Below are 27,949 nucleotides of genomic sequence, written 5' to 3'. Positions count from 1 at the left end.
CTACGATATCCACCTGATGTTGGGAAAATTGTAGATCTGGTGTTTTTTCCAGGTCCTCACTGGAGTTAGACCCCAGTGAGAGTTGAGTGGCAGATAGATCGACAATGTTTGGGACCGTGTGTATTAGTGTGTTTGTGTTATCAGCTTGCGTGAGCAATGGGATAATTGGTCCTTGTTGGGTAGGGGTTTGTGCAGAGGCCAGGGGCCCCATGGACGATCTTCAAGCAACCTCCAGTTCATGAGATACCCTGCGTTCTAAGATAAGTATGCTTTTGTCTATGACTTCATGAGTCTTAGTAATGAATAAGTCTATAGGGCCGGTGATATCAGTTAGGCTAGAGGTCTTTTTACTTCTAGTACGCTTATTCATATTTACTTCAAGTACGACAAAATTAATGATAAGGGCGGATCAAATACAATGTCACCATCCAACAGGGGGTCACAGATGGAAGTAACGGGCAGGTAATATAAATGTAAATACCGTGGCCCAGTCCAGTCCTGCACAGTCTGGAACGGGCTGAAATGGGCCCGCCCTTGGCCCGGGCTTCGCCTCGCGCTTCTCCCCGCGCGCGTCCCGCGTTGCGTGTGGGACTGTTCAATTAAAGGGGAGGATCGTGCAGGTAGGGGGCGTTGCCGCCGGGGGAAGAGGCACCAGCTGGAAGATGCAAAGTCTTCTGGTCCTCGCAGTCCCCCGGTACAGGCAGCCAATAGATTTGGGGTCAAGCGCTCGCTGGGAGCAAGTAGGCAATCTGCCGACTGCGGCAAAGCTCCCACCAGCGGCGCGACCTCCCAAGTTGCTGGTCGTAGCAGGGCAAGATTGCGGTGAAAGACACCCTCCGTGTGAAAGCTGGAATCCTTTCCTCTTACCAACGAAAGTCAAGCTTTGTGAGCGGCACCCGCGGAGCGGGTGTCGCGAAGAGTAAATAAGCTGCAGGTAGGGGGCGTTGCCGCCGGGGGAAGAGGCACCAGCTGGAAGATGCAAAGTCTTCTGGTCCTCGCAGTCCCCCGGTACAGGCAGCCAATAGATTTGGGGTCAAGCGCTCGCTGGGAGCAAGTAGGCAATCCGCCGACTGCGGCAAAGCTCCCACCAGCGGCGCGACCTCCCAAGTTGCTGGTCGTAGCAGGGCAAGATTGCGGTGAAAGACACCCTCCGTGTGAAAGCTGGAATCCTTTCCTCTTACCAACGAGAGTCAAGCTGTGTGAGCGGCACCCGCGGAGCGGGTGTCGCGAAGAGTAAATAAGCTGCAGGTAGGGGGCGTTGCCGCCGGGGGAAGAGGCACCAGCTGGAAGATGCAAAGTCTTCTGGTCCTCGCAGTCCCCCGGTACAGGCAGCCAATAGATTTGGGGTCAAGCGCTCGCTGGGAGCAAGTAGGCAATCCGCCGACTGCGGCAAAGCTCCCACCAGCGGCGCGACCTCCCAAGTTGCTGGTCGTAGCAGGGCAAGATTGCGGTGAAAGACACCCTCCGTGTGAAAGCTGGAATCCTTTCCTCTTACCAACGAGAGTCAAGCTGTGTGAGCGGCACCCGCGGAGCGGGTGTCGCGAAGAGTAAATAAGCTGCAGGTAGGGGGCGTTGCCGCCGGGGGAAGAGGCACCAGCTGGAAGATGCAAAGTCTTCTGGTCCTCGCAGTCCCCCGGTACAGGCAGCCAATAGATTTGGGGTCAAGCGCTCGCTGGGAGCAAGTAGGCAATCCGCCGACTGCGGCAAAGCTCCCACCAGCGGCGCGACCTCCCAAGTTGCTGGTCGTAGCAGGGCAAGATTGCGGTGAAAGACACCCTCCGTGTGAAAGCTGGAATCCTTTCCTCTTACCAACGAGAGTCAAGCTGTGTGAGCGGCACATAAGTATATATATAAGTGCACTTCCGCTGAATCACATGTGTTGGAGAAAAAAGGTCTGTATTGGTAGATTGTTATTACACTGTGGTCACTAGAGGCATTTTGTTACACAGATTTGTACAAATTACTGTAGTAAACAAGTGTTTTGGTGTTTCCTCCCTTCTAGTAGCAGATTAGCATTTAAGTAATCTTAATAGGAACTTTTATGGGAAGTTGTTTTGTTTTGGAAAAAGTATCTTTGTACCTATTGGTAATTTGTGAATGCCTGCCAGATGTTTGCTTTTTGGGAAACCTTATCCTCAGTATAGTAGACCAGTCTTGGTTATACAGAAAAGCCAATGATGAAAGCTGTAGGCTGAACTGATGCATTGGGAAACGTTATGTCCAGTGCAGTAGATCAGATCTATTTAATATGAAAAGGAGAAGTGACAAAGGCAGTATGCTTGACATATTTACAGTGAAAAAAAGAAGTCAAATGTATTGGCTTGGGACTGAGAAGTTCTCACTAATTATAACTGAATTGAATATATTTTGTGATGTCTATGAATTTGTTATTTCATCCACTTTGCCCAAGTAAATTCACAGTGGTGATGGTCATTTAGATCACTCAGTAAAGTTGATTGATTGACATGTTGTGGTTACAATGACCAGAATAATCCTCAACTGATTGTAAATAAATTGTTGCAGCACTAGAATCCTGCGAATGTTTTGACCTGAATAAAGTAGCATTGAATTGATGGCTGACCTAAAGGTGTTTTCCTGACTGACCCAACAGGCCCTGCCACCGTGGCCTGCTAAGGAGAGACCAAGTAGTATAAAAACCAACTGGTCTGCATGCATAATGAAGGACGACAGGATGGGACTTAGAGTCCCAGCCATAAATATCCCTCAGCTTTCACCCATATGTCCTACTGTGGGATACAATAGCTTATGGTCACTCACATACACACAGATCTGCTCCCCACCCCTCTCTATTCTCTCTCTTGCTCTCACTCTCACCCTCTCTCTCTCTCACACACACACACACACTTGCACAGATAGACACAAACCCCGCATAAAGACACACCTAAGGGGCTACAAGGTGGAATTTCTAGTGCCAGATAGCAGCATTCCAAAAACTTCCACTCTCAATCTGTGCCACACAGTGGGGTTTCTGACTGCATCTCTTGTCCCACACAGCCCGACTCCTGAAGCTTTCTCCCCATACAATTTTCACTGGTACCTGATATGCGTGAGCTTAGAAATGAAAAGCCTGGTGTGTGATTACAGATGAACTCAGGATTTATCCAGTGGGATATCTAGTGGCATTCAACAGCATTTCTGAAGCTTCTTCCCCACTTTCAGTAGCAGTCTGCTCCTCTTGTCTGTTTGGGGTATGTCAGTGAAGACAAAAGCTGGGCCAAATACAAGCTAATCTAAGTCTGTCGGAGCCCGTAAGATTCTGGCTTGTGCCTTTCCTCTTGGATTTGTTATTCAAGTTTGGGTATCTAGCATTTGAACTCCACACTAACGTAGCAGCTCTTGCTTCGACAGCTAACTACCTAGTCAATGTCTACCTGATATATTGCTGTTACTATATTTTTAATTAGCTGCTGCTCTGTTTACTTATTATTTTGTTGTGCTTCAAGGAGGTTATAAGAAATACACTGTAAAATGTGTATCTTTTTTTCAAAGTCATTCTCATGCTGCACAATTTACACTATTCTATTGTTTTATAAAATCTACAATATTTATGTTTTATGGAAAGTTTCTTGTTCTTAATCTGAACGAAGCAAACAATATTGTGATTGGCTAGCAAAATATTGGTTCACAGAGGTACATTCAGACTGATGATAGTCCCTTTAAAGACATGTATTGTTAGTGTAAGGTAGATGATTTTGATTGATCTATGATGAGCCATGACCAGCCCTTTTTGATAATTACTATCGATAAAAAAACTAAAATTGGTCAACATAAGTTGTGAAAGCTTTTATACATTATATAAGTCACATTTAGAAAATCCCTCCCTCCAAAGGTTTTATGACAAAATATCATCTACAGAAATATCGTCTGACATAAATATCTTGTAAAACATATTTTTTGCAAAAATGCCATCCCGTTGGTTGTAGATTTTCTATTGTTAACTCCAATGGGGCTATGATTTTCTAGGTGACATTGTGTACACAATATTAATGTCAGGGGACATTATGTAAATGAAACTCTGGTACCTCGACCCTTGAAGTGTGAGCGGAATGGTTATTATGGTACAAAAGACACTAAATGCCACACCCACTCTTACACTAGGGACCACACATTAATTCAAATTTGAAAGCATCCATTGCCATAGCATTCCAGAAAAGAAGAGAAACAACTGCCCACCATCACCCTCTTCTATTACACAATTTTATTATTACGAATATTGGTTTGTAAGACTTTTTTTCCCAATATTCGGACAATTCTCAACATATGTACCTTTCTTTGTTCATATTTGAAGATTTTGTACATATTTCCATTAAAAAACTAAATGGTTTTGCATTCTTTTTTATCAGGTTTGTGACCAAAGGTTTGGAATCAACCTCCCACACAAGTTTAGGGTTCACAATTACAAAGCACCAACATTCTGTGATCACTGCGGCTCTCTACTCTGGGGAATAGTAAAGCAAGGACATCAGTGCAAAAGTAAGTCTTTTAACAATTATTTTTGACTATAAGTATGAATATCTGTTTGATTCTGCTAGCACCTCAATTCTCTATCAAACAATTCCAGCAATTACCTATTGAATTTCACATAAATGTACATGTCTATTAGTATCTTACCCTAAATATGTGTTACACTGCTGTAGGTCTATGTTAGGACGGTTAATCTTCCATGGCACAAAGTAGTGAATATTTCATTTTCAAGATACCCCTTGCAATAGCATAGTAACACTGATTCATGAAATAGTCAAAAAATGTACTACTATATTTGGGTTAATTATCAATTTTGAAGTTGGTACTGTTTGGTAACTGCAACTGTAGTTGTTTTCTGGGAATAGTCCAATGTGTAATTATTTATGCATGCATAAATGTTAACAGGTACGCATTTACGCCTGTGTAAATTTACCACTCAGGTATTTTTGCATTTGGTAGACTTTTTGCATTTCTCTGCAAGGAAGATTTCTACCCAGGAACAACTACTTTCCCAAACTCCTCCACCAAAGTTGGAACTGTTAAGTCCCCATTTATACCAGTCAGGGCCTTACTATTGCTCTTGACAGTTGTAATTTACTGACCATTTTGGTGGTTGGGATGTACCTGCCAAATGTTTATGAACACCTACCACCTCACATGCGTCTGGGTGTTCAATTACTTTTGGGGTTGATTTATTTTTGGGGGAACAGCTTGTTGTTCCGCCAGAGTGACAGAGTAAATTACTCCATTGACCTGGTGAAGGCGTCACCCACAAAATTTATAAATGAAAACCAAGCTGGGGCTTATTTATAATGCATTGGCAGGAGCCACCTTCATGGTGATTCCTGTCAATGCGTATTTCTGTTTGGTGCAAGGCTCCGTCAGCGGGACGGAATCCAGCAACAAAGAGGTTCCTTTTTTATTTTCTAAAAATGAATCCTTAAAGGAGATTATCTATTAAAAATAAAAAAAATACACTGCCCCCATTGCCATAGGAGTCCTCTCTCATGGCGAGGGGAGCATTTAGCTGTTTTCACTGCCCCATACTACCCAGGTTTTTTTGGCAGTGAAAACTGACCTTTAATTCCATCCATCTAAATTAGGTTGACCGAATGACAGCCTTAGTCGGAGGGGCTTAATAACAGTGCTCAGCATCCCTCTCCCTCATACCTGTTCCCCACATCCACAAAAGCTGGTCCAGTGAATGGTCTTTCTGCTACATCGCCGTTAAGTCCTGGAACAACCTCCCACAATACATAAGAACATCCTCATCTCTTCTCAACTTTTGGAGAAAAACCTGGCTGTTCAACTAGAAGTTCCATAAGGCCTTCATTCCTACTTAGTGCCTGGATATACTAACGGGTGATTAGCTGTGCAATATAAATCAAAATAACATAATGGCGGAGGCAGAGCAGTCTCCGCCATGATTAACCCGAAGGTCCGCCCACATGTAAATTTGGTGGGAGGATCGCATTCTTAGCTGTAAGGATACTCCATCGCCATTGCAACAGAGTATCCTTACCTCCAAAAATTCAATCGGCCCTTAGAAAGGTGTTCTCTTTATGAAGCACTCACATCCCAACCATGAGAACAGTTTTCCTCACTCATGAAATGACAGCTTAATGGTTTCATTATACATGTCAGTATATCCATTCATGATTTTAAGCTAGTACAAAGTAAGGTATTTCTCCATAGTGAAATACAGCTGCGGTCCTTGCTGGTAACAGCGGTGGTGTCATGTAAGGTGGGATTCCAAGGGACGATGCTGAGGGAAAATTATTTATTTATTTAATTTTCCCTCTGCATTGTCCCTCGGAATCCCCCTTACATCGCCCCACTGCTGTTACCTGCACGGACTGTGGCTGTTGAAATATATTTTCCCTATGCAAACAAATTTAATTGTGGAAATGCACATTTCTAGCTTATTTAGTTTACGCTTTTGTACTTTCTAGAAAATGGGAATGAGTAAATATTGGCAAGAAGGAATACAGTTGAAAATCTATGCATACTTGTACTCATATTCTTGGGGATATTTGTGGTCCCACACAATTCAGACATCTTCTCCAAATAGAAGACAACATTTATTAGAGAGAATTTCGATATTTAAGCAGTCTGTTTTTTAATCAGGCTTCATATGAATACCCCACTAACCTAGGGTTCAGTCAGGCTATCCGTTTACATCTCACATCTAGTTTAATTAGAAGGGGGCCTACATCAGTCAATATGTGTCTAGTCTTAAAATCCCAGGACATATTTTGAGCTGTTCTTAGCCATGAGTCGGGACATGTGAGAAGCACATGTGCCTTGAACTCTGCCCATCATGCTGTTTACCTTGACTTTGAATGTGAGTCAGACTTGACTGTTGCAAGCCCAGTTGAGGAGTACTTCACAGCAGCTGGAGGAGCTTATCTGGCTAGGTGTCTACTTTATAGTATGATTCCAGAAACATCAAGTATACATTAGTTTAGGAATTGGCTAAAAATGTGGGGTTGAATTATCTTCTAAAGCCAGTGAGTTATGTTCCTAATTTGGGTTGGAGGGACATCCACAAGGGGCCTCGCTCCAGAGAATAGTTGATTTTGAGCAGCTGACGTTCTGAATTTAGGCATTTTCAATAGCAGTGAACCTTTGGTGGTGAGTAGTTTGGTGTGGTAAGAAGGACTGCCTTTGTAGGTGGCCTTATGTGTATTCTGCTTAATTCAGAAACTCTGTCCATCACCACCCCCTGTTGTTTAATTCTTATGTGTACAGCAGCACATTTTGAATTGCATTCTTTCGGAAATGGGAAGCTGGGGGATTTTGGAGAATGGTGGTTTTGTAGTTGTATTTTCGTTTTGTATACTGAACCTGTCTGTCTGCTTCCTGATGAGTGTTGATGGCACACCCAGATTGGTGTTTATGGAAGCCTTTGAGGCACACCACACCTAGAGACGGGGATAAAACAGGGTTCCCAATATATGCACTAAAGTTACAGCATTTTCAAAAGACGCATGTTGTTTGTTTTTCTTTGCACTCAGGAGCAAAGGTCTTCTTTTTTCCTCTAGTCCATCAGCATACTGCAGGGGGAGCCATGGAAAAGCCAATATGTCGTGAGGGCTTGGGAAGGATACTACTAACCAACATGCTCTCCCCTTGCTCACTAACATTCCTTCCCTGCCCACTCTCTCCCAGGAAGGTACTCTGACTTAGAGCCAAAGAGCAGGAAGTAGTGAAGGTTAGGGAAGAGATGACTGACTATAGACCTTAAAAGATGGGCGTACACAGGGCTTCTCCAGCATTTCCCACACCACCATTGATAGCCTATTTTGCCTCACCCAACCTCTCACTCAGCCCTCTTACCTGTTAGTGCTATATGAAAGACAGGGTTGCACAGAATTGTCAATGGATCAGGACGATAGTACCACTTGCTCCGTTGCTCACAGTCAGTCCTCCCCAACAACCTCCCAACCCACCTTATTGCCAGCCAGCCTAGAGCGACATAGTAGGACTGTCAGAAGGCCATGATGGAGAAGAAAAAATAATATTGTCCCTAGTTTTCTATCTGTTGCCACTGTTAATTTTGGATTGGGCGGTACACCTGGGGAGGAAGCTAGGGGAGGTCAGAAGGGAGGCTGTGAATGGGAAAGGGAATACGTAGTGCAGAAGTATCAGATGGTGTGAGATAGTTCAACAAGTTCACTGCCCAAAGCAGAGTTGTACAAAAGGGGGTGGTTATGGACGAAGCATCTGAATCAATCAAACACTCACACGAGTCAAAAGAACTGGGTTTAATCCATCACCGTTCTTTAGCTTCCGAGGTCTGGTTTGTGGCATTCCAGACGGTGATCGGGAGCTTTTTTCCGGTCCAGGGAAGGCATGGCTTGGCCGTTCGGGCTGGACTGTTCCCATGAGGCACAGGGTCAGACTGATTTGCATATAGCCATGTCTGAACTGGGGTGGCAGAGTGGGCTAAAGAACGGTGATGGATTAAGCCCAGATCTTTTGACTGGGTGTGAGTGTTTGATTGGTTCAGATGCTCCGTCCATTACCACCCCCTTTTGTACCACAAAGCAGAGTTGTAAGCGGAATGTGAAGACGTAGGTTTTGAATTCTGCCTCCAGCCACCTGGATATTCCTTTAGGTAAAACATTGAGTATCATTTTGTTATGTAATGTAATATTGATTTGATCTGCAGGAAAACTTAATTTTGTGGTGTGCCCTGTTCTCATTCTATTAGGTAAATCACATCCAAGCTCAATTTGGTGAAATATGTTACTTGCTAGTGTGCCAAGAACACCACCAATTAGGTGTCATGCAGAACCCACAGGACAGAAGTGCAAACACACATTGAAACAGGTCACCAGCCAGTACCACTCACACTCCCTTTGGAGGAATAAATAAACTAATTAACAATAGAGAAGAAATCGCTAGTACGAAAGCAGAATTAACGTACGAAGTGCATACTCAATCAAACCATGCCGCCAGCTCCAAACGGTTATTGTTTCGTCTAACCTCAGGAAAGTCCAACAACGGAAGATATTTCAGGAAATTTTTTATTAAAAAAACAAATATGTACTTTGGATTTAATCATTTATGCAGACATTTCAGAACTGGAAAGTAGGAGATTTTAAAAAACAAATCGGGGAGACATCAATTTATATATTGAAGCAGAGGCAATTTGGTGTGCGAGTCATTTTCTTTTCTGTTCTTACTTCAACAATGGACAGTCCCCTGCAAGAATCGGATCCGTTGGCATGTATTATGAAATCATTGGAAATTTATAAAATAACCTTTCTTTTGCTTCACTTTTTGAGATAAAGATGTTCAAAGAATATCAAAAGGAAGCAAGTTAATAATGTTTGTCTTTTCTACATATATCTTGCATTGTGGCATTACACACTATGGTACTATAACTAGACTACTCACTCCAAACAGCAGACGGCCATGTTTAAGTAAGGCCCTCTGTTTTACACATCCAGTGTTTGACCATATATGGCTACTGCAAAGATCCAGAGTGCATTACAATTAACAAACATTGTAAGGTAGTGTATACATCACACACTTCATGTAGAACTATTGCAGTGATCATCAAGCACCAGTGACTGATAAAAGAAATGGGCATTCAAAGTTCTGCCTGAGACCTAAATCTCTTCGGACAAGACAGGTCCAAACTCTTCATTTATTTAAATGTTTAAGTGCCAATTGATATTGGTCTCAGTAAGATGCTTTTAACATTGCATTTCGATATGAAATCTCAATGTGGGTGCTTGGAATTTTTATTATGCCCACAGAATTATGTGAAATTTGTTTCACAGTTATGTTATCAAGCCAGTGGTGAAATTTCTATTATAATATAGTTTTTTGGACCTCATTTTCTGGGAAATAGCGTGAATATGTAGTTTTTCAGTAGCAAACAAAATTAGGACCAACACTTCTCACGGTTGTGAAATATGAGATTAATTCTAAGGCCACGTTGGGCGGGTCCTGCCAGGATTCTGGCCCGGTTGTAATTACAAACTGATTTTGAAACTGGTGCTTACAGGGCCCAATATCCAACGTTTCTGTAAAAACACTGATCAATTTCTCAACAATGACTGAAGAATTCTTACTGTAAGGCATGTCAGCGATGCAGTTCCTGTTTACATTTCATATGTTGCACTTCATCTTGCATTCCCTAAGAGCATTTGCTTTTTCCAGATTATATGCTTCTGTGGGGTTTTTCCATGTAACAAGTAACATTTATATTGTGTACACTGTGACCTGAGTCCCCTCTCAGTGTCAGGATGTGCATAAGAAGTGTGATTGAGAGCTCTGGAGTCAAGGATGAATAGAGGGCAAGTTTCTCTCAGTGCCTGTTCATGTGCCATAAAGTTGTTCAGACTATGTGCTTATCCAGTCCTTGGTCTCTCTGCAGAGCTATGGTCACATAAGGGCCAATCCTAATAACAATTTATGTGAAAAATATTGACTTCCCCAAAGGAAAAGAAAATACTTTGGGCCCGATTCACAGAACTTGGTATTCACAGAAGGCACTTACTCATTTTGGTATTCACAGAATGCACTAACTCATTTATGAGTAAGTGCCTCCTGTTAATACCAAAATGAGTAACTTACTCATTTTGAGTAACTTACTCATTTTGGTATTCACAGAGGTACTTACTCATTGATGAGTAAGTGCCTTCTGTGTATACCAAATGAATAAGTGCCTCTGTGAATACCAAAATGAGAATGTGCCTTCTGTGAATACCAAAATGGTAGTAAGTTTAGGATTTTATCTTAAGTTAGTTCAGTGAATTTGGCCCTTTGTTTACAGGTGAGGAGTTAAAGAGGGTAGAAAGTTAGCTAGAAAGAGAGGGCATGATAAAGTGGAGGTGACTCAAGGAAGAACATGGAGAAGGAATAGCTGAAAAGACTGTGATCAAGTGGACGGAGATGAGGTGTGAGATATGCAGATGGAGGATATGAGAAAGATGTAGAGAGAAAAAGGTCATAAATCATTAACAGAGTGAGGGACTGCAGAGAAAAGTGGGAGAATTTGAGTGACTGAGACACTGCCCCTTAAACAGACCTTAGAAAGGTTTAATTTACAGTATCATAATATCAGATTTGAATCATTTTCAATTCTAACTTTTCACAACAAAATCATTGTAGTTACTAACTACTGTAATTTGTGGAGGTTTGCCCAAAAGCATTCATGACGTATAAAAGGTTTACACAAGCCAAACTAATCTACGGCGTGTATCTATTCTGGTGGTCATTGGTCCCAAAATTCAGTAAATAACTTTTTCTTTATTCTTCTGATCTTTTGGCTACTTTTTGGCCCCAATTCCCCACCACCTGCTGTATTCTTTGTTTCTTCTAGTTTCTTTTGCTACATTTCTACATTCTTTCTTCAGACATATTTATTTTTTAATGGATGAATGAAGGAAACTTTATTGCTCAGTTAATTGAAACTTACAATTAAAACACAAGTAAAAACAATAGTCGCAAAGGGCCAGTTAGTTCAAACTTGCAGTAAAAAGTCCAGTTGTAAACATTAATCTCTGTGTCATGATTGTGAAAGGATTTGATACAATTGAAAACAGGGAGGTTCACAGAAACATTATTACTTGGGCAGTGTAATTTTGCAGGAGAAAGTGCTTAGTGCATTAACAGAGAAGGTCCGCCAATTAGAGGGGTGGCATTTTTTTTAATATAGTTTTTAAAAAAAAAATACATAAATACACTTCAATACATAAAAGAAATCCAAAGATACTTATCATTTTCCAAAGGCACGTCCACCTCGCTAAGTCGTCTTCTTCTCCAACAGCACATCACATCCAGTGGGGCTTAACCAATGTGGTGCTGCATGAGAGCAGTGTTAGGATTGGAGGGAGCGGCATCTCTAGCGGCTCCAGAGGACAGTAGAGGCCTGTGTAGGATCTCAATCCAGCTGTTTAAGACAGCCGGGTTGAGAGGTTTATAATGTGAATGTCAGCTCGGCCGTCGCAACACGGCCAACCAAAGGGACCTGAGCACCATAAACTAGTGCACAGTCAGGCAGCCCACCACTGCTGCCACTCAAAAGACAATGCCCTGTCCTGACACTCTGTTCAGGATGGGTTGACAGAAAATAAAATGTACCATTTTATTTTAGTCTCTGGGTCAATTAAGTTGGGCGACGCTCCTCCGCTCAAATGGAGGAGCCGCCCCTGGTGAATACTGAGCCATGAGGGGATTATCAGATCGTAGTGCAAGTTCGCTGAATAAAGTGGTTTGTGCATATAGTAAAGGTGAAGGAGTAGGTGGTTGAAAAGATGACTGACAAGACTGGCAGTTTGGTGGGCTAGGGGAGAGTGAACGAAAGAACAAGCAGGAGGTTAGTGGGATTTAACCATGGTTTAGAGGGCACACCAAGTGTAAAATCTTAGGGTAATTAAATAGGCAATGTGCAAACAGGGCTACCAGTCTCATGAATTTCAGGAATTTTCCACAAAGCATTAGATCCTCTCCTTGTAGGTGCTTTAATTGTCTGCCGGCACCTGCAGATTCTGTTCCTTATGAAGTGTTGTTTCAACATTCCTTTTCGCTCTGTCATTAAGGCGGGGCAAGTGCAAACTATAAGACAGATCTCTTCCTTTGGATAATGGTAAAGTCGCCAATCGGTCTCAATGGATGTTCTCATCCAAACGGGAGAGTTGCATTGTGTGGGGAAGTAACCTAACTGTTGGTTCAGCAACTTCAGTTTTGCGTCGGCATCGGTCAAATGGCTGGTGTTTCCGGGCCAAGAATTATTGGGTCTGGAGTTTTGGATCCGATAATTTCAGGTCCGAACACACTTGTGTTCAGACCTGATATCGCCTTGGAGTATTTTACCCATAGGTATCGCTACAGGCCCTACTCCCCAACTTATTTTATTTTAAAGGTTTTATATAAAGGTTTTATATAGCACTGGCTAGACACGGAGGTATCAGAGCGCTTTACATGAGCATCAGATCATAGTTACAGGTTACATTGCTACAAAGGTTACACAGTTATTGGAGCCCGGCAACATAGTTACTAGTAAAGTCGAGATAAACAATAAGCACAAATACGCAAGGGAAAAGATTCAGGGGAGGGGGGTAGGAGCTGGGGAAGTAGACAGGTAATGAAGGAGGGAAAGAGAAGGGGAGGGTGAAGGAAACAGCATGGAAATAGGAGGGGAAGGGCGACGGGAACACAAACAGGTAGACGAGTCAAAGCAACGTCCAAAGTCCAGTAAGTTGTGATCCCAGGGGAAGTGGTATCACTTCTCTATCTCTGTTGCGGGAGGCTCCCTTTATGCTTTGGACTCTCTCAGAGGGGTCTCTGAGACTTCAAGTCCTACATACTGGATCCTTCCCCAAAAAGGGGAGAGGATAGTACTTTGTCAAGGGGTGCCATACCATACCTCGGCTGTGAGTGGATCCCATTAGCGCAGTGGACTCTCTCAGCGGGTTTGCTGAGACTCCAGAGTATAAATATTGGATCTTTCCCCAACAAGGGGAGAAGGAGTGCTTACACAAAGGGCACAAAGGACAGGGGGCTAGGCAGACTAGCAGGCAAGGTGAGAGATTCAGGGGAGAGGGGATAGGAGCTAGGGAAGTAGACAAAGAGAGAAAGAGTACTAAATGGGAACATATTTAATTATTTAGTTATTATGTAGCGCTTGCTAGACCTGAAGGAAACAGAGCGCTTTACATGAGGAACAATAATGTTGCAATTTATATCAGTTAAAAGTTACATAAGTATCAAGAAAAGCATTTAAAGAACATAAGGGACAAGGTGAATGGCGCAAGTAATGGTAAGGGGATAGGGTAAAGGGTAGGAGGAAGATAGGACGTAGAGACGAGGGGAAAATCTGCCCAAGGCCCGGTTGGGTAGGTGATGGCAGGGGGGAGTCCACAACCCATCTCCTCTTTAACTATATGGTAGCTCCAACGGGCATCAGCTAAATTGCTTGGTCTCTACAGTCTAGGGTAAGTTCTGCAGGTTCCAAGTCCTGATGTGTAAGCAGGTTAGGGGATAGGTTCAAGGTCTGGTCAATGTCCTATTGTTGTCCCAGGGAAAGTAAAATAACGTGGAGGGAACCACTATGGAAGCCATCTTGGGGTCAGGCAGGGGGCTGTACTGTACACTGGTACAATGGTGGCCATCTTAAGGTCAGGCATCTGGCAGTTAGAGTCAATATCCAGGACAGTGGCTCCCAGAGAATGACAAATCCAGCGTGAACACACCATCAAACGCACAGACATGCACAAACACACTCAAATGTGAGCACAAACTCTCATATGTGCACATAGGCACACACAAAAGCACATATACAGAAACATCCAAAACACAAGCACACATAAAATCCCATGCTCTAGTACAAAAACACCCAAGTACATGCACACGCAAACACCATCACATGCACAGACATGCACAAGCACACACAAATGCGCTCACACTCTCATACACGCACACACACAAGCACACATACATAAACTACCAAAAACACAAGCACACATCCAATCACATGCTCCAGAACAAAAATACCCAAGGACGTACACACAGGTACATGCACACACACACACCATCACACGCACAGACATGCACAAGCACACACAAATGTGCGCACACACTCTCATACGCGAACAGAGGGTGCACACAAGCACACATACAGAAACATCCACACGCACAGGAACACATACAATCACATGCTCTAGTACAAAAACACTCAAGTACATGCACACACCATCCCACGCACAGACATAAGCACACATACAGAAACATCTGCGTGCACCAACACAAGCGCACATAGAACTACGTGCTCTAGTACAAAAACACCCAAGTACATGTCCACACCATCACACGCACAGCCATGCACAAGCACACAATCCCCGTGGGTCACTTGTGCACCAGGATGCCTCAAGAGAGCGTACAGGGATTCTGTGCAGTTTGTCTTTGCTTCTAGTCTACTCAGCCGCTCTGCCTTCAACTCAGGAGTTGAGGGGGTTTTCGCTGCTGGTTTGAGCGTCTTGTTGGGGGGAGCTTCAAGACCTCCTCTTAGGCCTCCATGCAAGGCAATCACAGCATCTGCCTCACAGGTCCCGCAACATGTGATCGGTTGTATGGGGGCAGAACTTCGGTAGAACCGCATGAACGCCTATCGCCGGCTGCACCACAGGTCGCCTCCCAGCTCACTCCGCCTCTGCAAGTTTTCTCCTCAGCAGACACTATCTGTTGATGCACAGCCCAGAGCAGTGATTGCGGCACCCCCGCAGAGAGTCCCACAGACCGGCGCGCTCACAGAGCATTATGGAGGATGCCGTATGCTCTCGTCAAATCCAGCCTGGGAGCGGAGCCTCAAGGGTATCTATTCTCACTCGCGCGCCGGTCCGCAGGCCATGCCACGGCCAAGCCCCAGGCCTCTACGTGGGCCGTTCGGCAGTTTCTGTCAGGTCGCTGCTATGACCGGCAGTCTCACTGAGGCGTCTCCGCAGCCTCGCCCAGCGGTATCGGATGATGGGTGATAGCAGCATCAGAGCGCAGGTGGGTGCCCGCATGCGTGGATTCCAGACTCACAGGACTCCGGGCCTCACCTTCTTAGCACCCGGGGGGTGGCTAGAGATAAACTTAGTCCCAAAGTGGCAACTTCCAGATTGTGTAAATTAATTTAGAGCAGCAGCCTCATTTCCTGTGCAACTGCTTTTTTTTTTTTTTAAATATATTTTTATTGCAGAGTTACAAACCACAGGATACAATTAAACAGCCAGTGCACTTGTGGGCTCCCCCCGTCCAATGATAATTCACAGTTGTACACAGCCATTCAGCCCGCATCCCGGAGGCCGGGCGGCATATCACATCGCTCAAAAGGAACACATCACAGTGCACGTCCCATTGGGACCCTGGCGGAAGGTCGTTTTGTATATCTGCTTTTACCCCTCCACCCACAACAACAGTCCCATCAGCCATCTCCGTGATAATCAACGATATCGCCCTTACAGGGCCTGCCCTAAACTATATGGGCCTGCGCACCTGGCCGTTCCACCCAGTCAGTCTGCCCTCCACTCAGTGCCCACCGTCCCAGTAGGTCCAAGGCCCTAACAATCAACCCTCCAATGGCTTCCGGCCCTCCCCAAACCCCCTATAACCAACCCCCCCAACACCCCCCCTCCCCTGGCAACTGCTAAGGTGTGTGCTTCGCCCTATCGAATTGGATGGGTCCACTACAGTGCGTAGTACCTTACTTCTGTGTTCGCCCCGCGTCGTCCAGCGGCTTAGTTCTCGCCTTCCTCATCCTCAACCAAAGAATCACGCAAAGCCTGTACCACTAACTCCCATGCTCGCGCCGCATCCAGTACCTTCTCATTCCCCAACTTTACTGCTTGCTTCATCCGGAGCACACTCTCGCAGTCAGACCACCGCAGCAACTCATTCTTCCATCTACGCAGTGAGGGACCTCCCCTGGACTTCCAGTGCCACGATATTTCCCTCTGTGCCAATATCAGACCCAGGTCTATGAATTTACTTGTCACCTTGGTGTGCTTAGTATGCGGGAACCAGAGCAATAGGCACGCTGCCATGTCAAATTCTACCTCCTTGTCAGTCACTTCATTCAGGAGTTCCCCTACCTCCGCCCAATAGGTCCCCAGTTGCGGGCACCCCCAAAACAAATGGTCCATGTCCGCCCCTAGGGACGAACACCGGGGGCAACAGGCATCCGGCACCCGAAAGTACCGCTGTAGTTTCTCAGGAGTTAAATAGGCCCTATGGAGCACATAGAAATGGACCTGCTGAAAGCGCGCGTTCCTAGTGCCCTTCCACGTGCGTCGCAGGATATGGCCCCATGCCGTATCCGGTATGGGCCGGCCAACGCTCACCTCCCATTTAGCTTTGAGCCCGTGGAGTGGTTCCAGCCCTTCGTTCAGCATCCTATTATGGAGGCACGTCACAGCTTTGAATGTACCAGCCGCCATCACCACATATTGGCACGCCATAGTCGTCGCGGGTTCCGAGAGCCCCTCTCTCCAGTGCTTTTGTACGGCAGCCACAACTGCCGCATGTAGGAGAAAGCCCCCCTCAGGCAGTCCGACTGGTCCCGGAGCACTTCGAACGGCGCCAGAGCCCCATCTATGTACAAGTCGCCCACCACCTGCAACCCCGCCTCCTCCCAATCCAACAGCGGGGACCAATCTCCACCGTGCGGCAATGCCGTCAACATCCCGATCGGGATCTCCGGGGCATAAGGCCGCGATGCCCTCGCTCTCCGAAGGCTCCTCTGCCAGCACAGCCGGAGCGTCCGCTCTTCCATGGTGAGGGCCCGTAGCTCGAGCCGCTGCTGCATGATGATGTATGACAGCACGTGGCGCTGTATCCCCCGATCCCGGTCCTCCTCCGGTCCCCGGAACACCCTGGCTACGTTCTGCGTAAGGACCTGCAACTGCGCCGCCAGATAATACAGCTCCAGGTCGGGCACGGCCATGCCCCCTTCCAGCTTGGGGCGAAGTAGCGTGCTCAGGGCTATTCTGCGGCGGCCATGCCCCCATAAAAAGCCAGTTATCATTGACCGCAGTTCCCTAAACACCCCCTGGGGAATCCAGACAGGCAGCGTTCGGAAATAATAGAGGAAGCGGGGGAGCGCCACCATTTTCAACAGTGCTATCCTGCCTAGGACTGTCAGCGGGAGGGTTGACCAGAAAGACAAGCTGCCCCGCAGCGCCCGGACACAGCGGCCAATGTTACCCTCCAAAAGGTCAGCAGCCGAGTGGTAAATGCGGACACCCAAGTAGGTGATGCAAGAGGGTTCCCATACCACACCCAAATCTCTGCTAGGGGCTGGCGATCCCGCTCTCAGCGGGAACACGCAAGTCTTCGCCCAATTGACCTTAAGGCCCGACAGCCGGCCGAACTCAGACAACAGATCCATCGCTCCAACCAATGCCCCCGAGGTGTCAGCTAGGTACAGGAGCAAGTCATCCGCATAGAGCGATATATAATGCCATTGCCCATCACTCACTATCCCCGCGTATCGGTCGCCTGACCTCGCATGGACCGCCAAGGGTTCCATCGCCAGGGCAAACAACAGAGGGGAGAGAGAGCATCCCTGTCGTGTTCCCCTGCCCACCGGGTACGCTGCAGACACCATGCCGCCCAATCGTACCCTCGCCGTCGCCGAGGTATATAAGACCCTCGTCCACCTTCGAAACCCGTCGCCCATGCCAAACCTCTCCAGCACTCCATCCAGGAAAGGCCATTCCAAGCTATCGAAGGCCTTCTCGATGTCCACAGACAGAACCGCCGGCACTCCCTCCCCATCCAAGATGGCGTCCATTATTCCCACCAGGCGGCGGATATTCATCGCCGTGCTCCTCGTGGGTATAAACCCGGCCTGGTCCCTGTGCACCAGGCCCGTCATATGCGGGGCCAGTCTGGTGGCTAGGATGCGACTCAGGATCTTATAGTCCACCGTCAGCATGGATAGCGGGCGATAAGACCTCACGTCCGCGGCATCCCGGCCAGGCTTGAGGAGCGGTACTATCAAGGCCTCCCGCATGGAGCCAGGCAATGCCCCCTTCTCGAAGGCTTCCATATACACCACCAGCAGCCTGGGCGCCAGATTGTCCGCATAGTGTTGATAGAACTCGATTGGCAGTCCGTCCACCCCGGGCGTCTTGTTACGGGCCATATGTTTAATGGCCACCCGAATTTCCGTAAGCGTGATCGGGCTACCCAGTTCCTTCGCGTCCTCCTCGTCCAGGACCGGAAGCGGCCTCTCCCCCAGGTACTCCGCGATGTCCTGAACCCCCACCCCCAGCTGACTCCGGTACAGTTCCTCATAATATCCCCTGAAGCGGTCCAATATAGCTGCCTGGGAGTACACCATCTCTCCCTGCGCATTATTAATGCTGAGGATCGGGCAGCCCCTAAGTTCCGGGTTAGCTAGTCTGGCCAAGAGGGTACCCACCTTGTCCCTTTCCGCGTGTGCCCTGATAATGTACTGCCTATAGTCGTAACATCTCAAACGTTCCGTCTCCGCGGCTACCACTTCCTTCGCCTCCAACAACTGGGCCTGTAGACCTGGCCTAGTTGGCCTGCGGCGCTCCAAGTCCCTCAAAGCTTCCTCCGCTTTCATTAGGTCATTCAGCACAGTCGTACGAGCATTCGAGAACCTGCCCAAACACACCCCTCTCACCACCACTTTCATTGCATCCCATTCAGTAGATCTACTCGCAGCCGTGCCTTCATTCACTCCGAAATAACTATCAATGCCTTGCCGGACCGCATCGTCAAACACAGAATCCTCCAGCGTCTCCGGCCGAAGCCGCCATGTTGGTATCACTGAGCGCTCCCTCTGCCACTGAATATGCACCAATAGGGGGTTATGATCGGATATAGTCCTAGCCAGGTACTCCGCATGGGTAATCAACGGGGCTAGGGATCCCCCGCAAAGCACCGAATCGATCCTGACATGTAGATCATGGAGAGCGGAATAAAAGGAATAATCCCTGGTTCCCCTGTGCCTCTCCCGCCAGACATCCAGCAACCCCCATCGTTCTTGCCAGTCCTTCCTGTGCGCGGCCAGCCTGCGCACAGGAGAGTCTACTAGGGGGGGATGGGACCTATCCAGAGCAACATCAGTAATCGAGTTGAAGTCCCCCCCTAGCACTATCGGACCCGCCAGGAAAGAGGCCAAGGACCCCGAGAGGCCATCAAAGTATCGGCCTTGGTCAGTGTTCGGTGCATAAACACAACAGAAAACCACATCCCGTCCATATAACCTCCCCTCCACCGCTACAAACCTGCCATCCGGATCTACTGCCTGATTCAGCACCTGGAAGGGTACCCCCGCCCTCACCCAGATCAAGACCCCCCTGGCATATGCTGAGTAAGTGGTGCCAAAGACCTGGCCCCGCCATCTTTTCTGCAAGGCAGCGCACTCTTTTTTGGTGAGATGAGTCTCCTGGAGCATAGCAATCTGAACCCCCCTGCGTACCAGGTATGCATGTACTTTGTGACGTTTCACCATAGTCCGCAGCCCCCGGACATTCCACGTTAGGCATTTCAAGTTAGGTAATGTCCCCATTCCAACTCCATACAGTCCGAATCAAATAACAACGGTCCATGGCCCCCCCAATGCAGTTGCCCCCCCCAAACAGTCCCAAAACTGAAACATTCCCCAAACCCCACTCCCCAGGACAGAGCACACGAACCCAATGGCCGCCCCCATCCAAACCTTGATCCAACTCCTCACACACTTACCCTGTGGTCTCCACCACAGTCGACCTTAAGGGCCTAAGGGGGGTGAGTCGCCGCCGACCCCAGCTAGCGGAGCCCGCGTCCCGCACTTCATCCCCTCCAAAACACACAGCTCCCCCTCCCGGCAACCCGCCCCCCAGCAACAGGATAACACCCTACCATGAAGTCCCGATCTAGTCCCAGTTCTATCTCAGCCGCAGAAAATAACCTCCGAAGTCTGTGGGGTTACTATCGGCCCCTTCTGGCTCTCCGCCTCCGAAAGTTCCTCTCCTGTTCGGCTGCCTTCCCCTCCCGAGTCCGTTTCGGCCCGTTCACTGTTCTGTTGCGACCCTGTAATGGCCGCCGTCGCTGCGAGCGCATCCCTCTTCTCCGCCGCCATTTGAGCCTCCCGTTTCTCCCGCTGGCGCCTGTTGCGGGATCTGATGCGTTGTGACTGCCGCACCCGGGGCTGCTTGGGTTGGTCTCGCCGACTTTGGTGTGATCTGTCCGTCCCCGCTCTGTACGACTCAAGCCATTGCCAAACTTCGTCCGGAGTCTGGAAAAAGTGCGTGGTGCCATCCATGATAATCCGCAGCTTGGCCGGGTAGAGCAAGGAGTACTGGATGCCTTCCTCCCTGAGCTCCTTCTTCACAGCAAGGAACGATGCCCTGTCCTTCTGGACCGCCTGCGTATAGTCCGGGAAGATCGTTACCTTGCTGTTCTCCACCTCATAAGGGCCCGACATCCTGGCCCGCTGGATGAGGAGATCTCGGTCCTTGTAGTGGAGGAGCCGCACCACCATCGGTCGGGGGGGGGCGGCCAAGCCCCGGCGGGCGAGCGGGCACCCGGTGGGCTCGCTCCAGAGTGAAAAATGGAGTAAGCCCCTCCGGCGCCACCACAGTGCGGAACCAGTTCTCCATGTAGGCCACCGCATCCTCCCCCTCAATCCGTTCCGGCAGGCCTACGACCCGCACGTTGTTCCGCCTATTGCGGCCTTCGGCATCCTCCGCCCTCCGCTCCAGTGTGCCCAGTCGGGCCAAAATGTCCGTGATCCTGTGCTCCGCGGTCACCACCGATGGCTTCAGGTCCAGCAACAGTTGGTCATGATCCTTGACCCGATCCGCCAGCTTCGCGTGATCCGCGCGTAGCAGCCCCAGGCCCGTGGCCACTTGGGCAATGTCATTGTGCAATGCCTCCTTAGTGGAGGTGATCGCCTCAAGGATGGCATCCAAACGCCGGTTCAGCCGCTGTTCCTGGTCAAGCTCCGTGGAGGGACTCTCACTCAGCCGAGTCGATGTCGCCGAGTCCCCCTCGCGGCTCCCGGGCATCGGCCCTCCGATCGCCGCCATGTCAGGGCGCTGCGTCACACGTCCGGTCACCCGTTCTGCGAGTACGCCCGTGGGTCCGTGCCGGCCACCGGGCACCGGGCAGTGCTATGTCCCCGACGACGTTCACAGGGACAACGGCCAGGCGGACGAGCTCCGTTCCGTCACCCCCTTTGGCCTGCGGGGGGAAGTATGAGTCTTAGGGCGGTGGCCGACGAGGGCCCCCGATCTTCTGGTCTCAGGGCATCGCCCCGCCAATCCTAGTGTGTCGGGCAGCCGGGTGCAGGGTCCCTTGCTACTTGGCGACAACCGGGCTCAGGGCTGAAGTTCGGGACCGTCCGACCTCCTCGCCGCCATTTTCTTCACACCCTGGGCTACACCTCGGCCGCCTCCTCTCTCGATCTCCTCGGGGCCAGCAGTCCCCCAGCGACTCTCCGATTACGCCCAGCTGTCCCCTTACACTTCAGAGGGCAGGAGCGTCGTCTCCGGGTCGCCTAGGGTCCCGAAAAACAGGAGAATTAGCGGGATTCCGCGCGGAGCTGCGAGCCCACGCCGCCATCCCGATCGGCGTCCAAGCCACGCCCCCCTGTGCAACTGCTTTTAATACCCACAATGAATAGGTAGTTTTCTGTAAGCATTTTGGAATAGATGACAAAGAAACACAAACATCAGATATGCCCCTTAAATCCTAAATTTATAGATCCTAAATATATAAAGAAAACCAGGTATCAAACATTTGGGAACCTTGTGCTAGGAGTATGGAAAGTGACTGTAGAATCTCCACCCAACTGGAAAATTGGGGTATTGTTCTTTCTGGAATGATATGAAAGTGTGGCTGGTTAACAGGCAGTTAACACAGGCTCAGTTGCGCACAACTTCAGTGAATTCTATTGATCAAACCTTTTTAAACATTTTAACACATATTTTTATTCATATGTTTTTACTCATCAGTCAAACTTATTTCAACACGACATACTGTGCTTATACATAAACACATGAATTTCCATTTGTTAAACCAAAATCAAACACATATATACATTGAGAACACATTAAATTTTCTTGTATGCATCGTAGTCCGCCCAATGCATTTCGGGACAAATGTAGAGTCTACATGCAATACAATACAATGTGGCACTAAGAAGGAATACCAAGACAGGCCAACCCTATGCAACTAGTGTTACAACTGTAAAACGCAGAGAAATCAGTCTGCAGACCCGAAGGAGCAGATGGATCAACCACCAGCCAGTGTGTAAAAATACATAGTAGCTTTCAGTTATGGAAGAAAATACCACTGAGTCAGCCCATTATCTTCTCCTCCATCTTATGCATAGTTACCACTATGACAGTGAAATGTCCTCTCCTGGAGGCAAACAACTTATCCAAGTCTTACAAACAAATAATCTCTTCCCATTGCTGTTTGATATAAACACTTTTTTCCCTCATTAGTTCTCTGTTTTTATGCCATCCTGGTTAAGCAGGTGCCTTGTGCTGGTGATCAGTATATTCTCTCTACAACCAGTCATGTTTGTTTTGGTATTTAGTGCGCACTATAATGGCAGTCAGCTTTAGTCTGATAAAGCAACCACAACTGATAAGTGCAGTTTGCTTTTTTCCTTAAGTAGCAATCACAACACTATTTGTCTTGCAGGTTAGGTCCAAAGTTTAATAAACCTGTATGTGCAAGTTCCAGCTTTATAATAACAAAATGTTTTAATTATGTTAATGCTACAATGCTAGCACTGCAAATAAAAGTTATTTGTATGATTAGGCTTGACAGCGCAGCTATCGCCAGCCAATTATGTGAGCATCACTAGAGAGGGACTTTGTCTCCACCCACTTGCTGGGAGCCAGGAGTATATGTCTTGATTGGGCAGAAGTTGTGCACAAATAAGTGCTTGCCCTTCACACAGCTATGGCCATTTTGTGTATTTATCCAACTGCCTAAGTTTGACCTTTCAGGGGAACACACATGACGATGCAGTGTTTTTAAAGTGTCTTAATAACTAGATCATTTGTGGTGTTTTTCATTGGCTGCAGAGATAAGAAGAGGAGGGCAGTCATTAACTTACAGTGATGTTTAGGTCTAGCTTGACAAATGCAAATGTCACCTGGGCTTTTCACCTAGACCCATATTATTCTACAGTTCTTCCACACAAATGCATATCCATTTCTGTGCTGTGTATGTGTAATGCTTAACATTACCATACTGCATTCCTTTGAAGCCAGACCTATTGGCAATGCCAATGATTGTTACCCATTTTAAAAGAACTTTTCTTTATCCCAGAACATGGAATGCACATTTAGCCACAGCTGACCATGCCTGGATTTTGACCTCCAAGTCATACCACTTGTCATCAACAGGCATTTATCTCACTGAGCCATTTTTTTGGCTTATCACTGTCACAAATGCAGTATCTCAGTAGGCCTGTATTTCAGTGGCACATGGCTTCTTGACTACCGCCCATCATACAACCATTTTTTACAATAGTGGTTACTGTAGAGTATGCCATTATACACTATTCACCATCCCAATGTTTAAGTTTGTCCGTATTCTTACAAACAAATCCTGACCAGATAATTGCAATTTATTTATTTATTATTATTTTTTTTTTAAACATAAATGCACCAGGGTCAATATTTAATTAACATTTGCACTGCTGCATGTCTCTCCATTTTTTTGTCTGATGTGGATGCATTTAAGATTGCATACTAATAGACATCAGTACATCCCTTTCCTGTACATCCTGGACTGGTTTGTGTCTGTCTATGTTCCATGCCCTACTCCCACAAAACCTATTCCCTCTATTTGAATAACGTTCACAAATATGTGTCAATACAACCACATGCACACATGCACACATCCCATTTACAACATTAACTGAACCTTACAATCTGCTAAATAGCTGGAGAGCCACCATTCAATGTCCATATTACAAGGTCTTCCCACATGAAGAGCTAGTTTGAGAGTTGCTCATATGCTCCAATTCATTATCCATACATCTCACGATTTCTCACCTTATCTGCCTGCCAGATGGTAGAGCCACAATATTTCGCTTAATAAAAATCTGGGGCCAGATTTTCTAAGGGCTTGCATTGCCATTGTTCCACACAATATGACGTAAGACAAAGCATGCCCTTAAGTGAGATTTACTTAGCTATACAAAGCCACCTTGCATGACTGTGTCATTTAATGAATCTTACATAACACAGGTGGCAAATTTCAATGCCTTGCATTACTGTGCAACAGGGAGGCATTCCATGGGTGGACTGTGGGCATTCTTACTTGTTCACCCATAGATGTTGGCAAATTCCCAGGTTTACAAAGAGTAAATCTGGAAATGCATCAAAAAGGTACACCTCCCAGACATAACAAAGAGAAAAATGTTTATTCCTCCTCGTTAATTCCTTTTTCTATATGTGACAAATTCAGCATCACACATAGAAAAAGAAAACTGCCTTTTACAGTTGTTTGCTTTCTGCACAAAATAAATCCTGCCTGTAATGCAGGGACCCTTGTACCATGGCACAAACATGACTACATTGGCGGTAGGCAGCATACTATTCGCCAGCGGAGGGGGAGCAGGGAGAAATGTGCCATATCTTTGTAAATATGGGGCATTTCTGATGTCTCCTTTTCACATAAAGTTGTGCAGCAAGTTGCCTTGCTGTGCAGCATTGTGTAAAATTTTAGTAAATCTGGCCCCTGGTTTTTGGGGTTAGATTTTTTGCATTTTAATAGCACATACTTGGCCCAAGTATATTATAGCATTTGCAATCAAACCAGCGGCGAATGATGGGCTCAATTGTTTCAGGAAGTACTTTAACTTTCAGCTGCACAGCATAAAGAAAACTTCTCATCCATCACAGAATGAAATAGAAAATACCATGTCCAGCCAGAAGACACAAGAAGATGTTGGCCGGAAGGGGTAGTGCAAATTTAGTGATCCTCATGAACAAAGAGTTTTAACGGTTGGGTATTTGGGTAAATGTGAGGATTTGCGACAAGTAAAACAGTTTTTTACATGTACTAAACCGATTTAACGATTCAGAAAAGGTTTCCGAATCATTAAATGGGTTTAGGAAACATTATGGAATCACTATTTGGGAGGGGATTTTTAAAGGTGTTCGTTCCAAATACCTATTGTATGTATTAATGTTTTACCACCAAAGCAAGCGGTAATCAATTCGCAAACAGGAGGTGGTCCCCATTGTACCCACTCCCATTTTCGTCCGTAGGGCCACTGCCAAACCTTTAAAAAAGTTTGTGAACATTTTTATTTTAGTTTTTTTAAACACATCTGGTTTCCCTTTTGGGAAATAGTCTGCCTTTAAAAACAAGATTGCTTTATTTAAAAACAAGCACAGGCAACCAGTTCATACAACCCCAGCAGAGAGAGTTAATCTGCCAAACAGGCAAAACACTCCCCCTGCATTAGGAGGCCCACCTACAACTATCACTCCTTCTGCTGTTTCTAAAATTCTTCAACACCATCCCTTTCTATTTATTTTAAAAAGAGAACAAAAGTTTTAAGGCCTACTGAAAGATAAAAATTTAGTAAAGTCTAGGAAACCTGCCCTCCTCAAGCATAATTCCATGCAGTAGAAAATTCTTTGTTGAAATTAGCACAGGGCTTCCTCTGAATAGATTAGATAGATAACAAAAGTAGAAAGAGCAATTTTTTAAGGTGAATCAGTCATTAGATCTGGCTTCAAAGAACTGACAATAGCTTTAAAGGATATGTTCACACAAATGGACCAAGACTCTACAGCACACAGTCGTTACCAGAGACAAAAAATCAATCGCTGCTAAACATTTGGCTACAGTCACTTCAACTATATGTAGGAGAATTGCTAACATGCAGGTACAGCTACTCCACTACCAGGGCCGGACTGACAATGCCGGCCACCGGGCAATCCCCCGGTAGGCTGCCAGGAGTGGGGGCCGGTTTTTTGTCCGGGGGCCGGTTTTCTTGCTGGGGGCGATTTTTGGTCTGGCCGCGCGTCACCGTCAAGTTCGAATTAAAAATCAGAGAAGTTCCCTAGGAGTAATCAGTCACTACTCTGCATCTTTCCTCGCTCCGTGTCGGGGTAAAATATGCACAACTATTATGGAGTGGAGTGGCTTCTCTCCTGCAAAAATCCATAAATAATGGAACTGTGCACCATTCAATATCGAAAGGGTCTCTGCTGCCGCGCTGGTTGTGGCATGCGCATAGTTGCTCCAGTAATAAAATGTGCTCGTGCATGACCCGTTGAGTACAGGTCGAGAGGAGCAAAAGAGGAACCTAAAATATTGTGGATGTACCATGTTACTCCGCATACTTTTACTCCGCATACCGTTACAACGCGGTATTTACAACGCATACCATTACAACGCATAGCGCTTTGGGGTGCTGGATAGTGGTAAGTATAATTTACTATTCTAACTCCAGTCCCCGTGGACCCTAGGGAAGGTGTTGGATAGTAAATTATACTTATTCCCTATCCTAGAGCGCCCCCCAGCGCAATGCGTTGTAATGGTATGCGGAGTAAAAGTCGCGTTGTAATGGTAGTGCGGAATAAAAGATGCGTTGTAACGGGTGTATACCGTGATATATTTGTGACATGTACAAGGCTTCCAATTAATCATAGAGTCGACCATTTGTTAGTATACGAAATGTACACCGCATTTCTTATACAATGATAAGCTCTGGTTTAATGATTTGCCTCTGTTATCTGCCGATGACGTTTCAACGCTTTGTGCAATGTAGGGTCTCTTTAGGGCCTAGAAATGTAGGGACATCTACAAATAAAGGAATAATATCAGTGTGTGGCCAAGGTGTAGGCGGGGTCGCTTGAAAAGGAGCACATGGGTTTGTATAGTACCTGAAGGGTGGTTTGTGCATCCGTGTAGTAGATGTGTGCCACAAGTGAGTATAGGAAAGTGACGCAGAAGAAGAAGAACTCACAAGGGTCCAAGCCGGGCGCTGTATATGTGAGAGAACAATCATATATTAGTGGAGATGAGAACTGGTAACACAAGGGAATTGGAAATGAGAAATAATCGCTAATGCAAGCTTACCCCATGTGAGGGCTGGCAGCCTGTGGTGTAGCACGACGTGAGGATTTCACATGTTAGAACCTGATTCTAACAGCACAACAGTGCGTGCCTTCCAGGTACGATCTCTGTGAAGAGAGTGGATTTGTGTTAAATCCACTCTAGGGCGATGAGTGTGAATGCCATACGAATGGTCAACAGTAGTGTAAATGAAGGGCTTACCCAGTTGCTATGAATAATGTGAACACAGGGGGGGCACCCGCTCTGTCCTGTGGGATATGGATAACTTCCTATGTATAAGGCTGGATTAGCATTACCTAGAATACAGGGAAGGGATGCACTAGTAACAAGACCGAGACAGTGTGTGGTATTACTGACATGTAGCATAGGTAAACAGGGGTTCTTA

The 27,949-nt window shown here is 46.6% G+C and overlaps 1 protein-coding gene across 1 annotated transcript in view; it reads left to right on the top strand.

Annotated features, from left to right (window-relative positions):
* PRKCH (protein kinase C eta) overlaps positions 1–27,949 on the top strand; it is a 773,184-nt gene that overhangs the window by 458,275 nt on the left and 286,960 nt on the right. Inside the window, exon 6 of the mRNA XM_086937948.1 lies at positions 4,365–4,494. Within this exon, the coding sequence (XP_086794074.1) occupies positions 4,365–4,494 (130 nt within the window). The remainder of the gene's footprint in view (positions 1–4,364; positions 4,495–27,949) is intronic.

The sequence above is a fragment of the Lissotriton vulgaris genome, chromosome 9, assembly GCF_964263255.1.
Source record: "Lissotriton vulgaris chromosome 9, aLisVul1.2, whole genome shotgun sequence".
NCBI lineage: Eukaryota > Metazoa > Chordata > Amphibia > Caudata > Salamandridae > Lissotriton > Lissotriton vulgaris.
The sequence above is the reverse complement of the archived record's forward strand: the minus strand, read 5'-3'. Positions and strand labels throughout refer to the sequence as shown.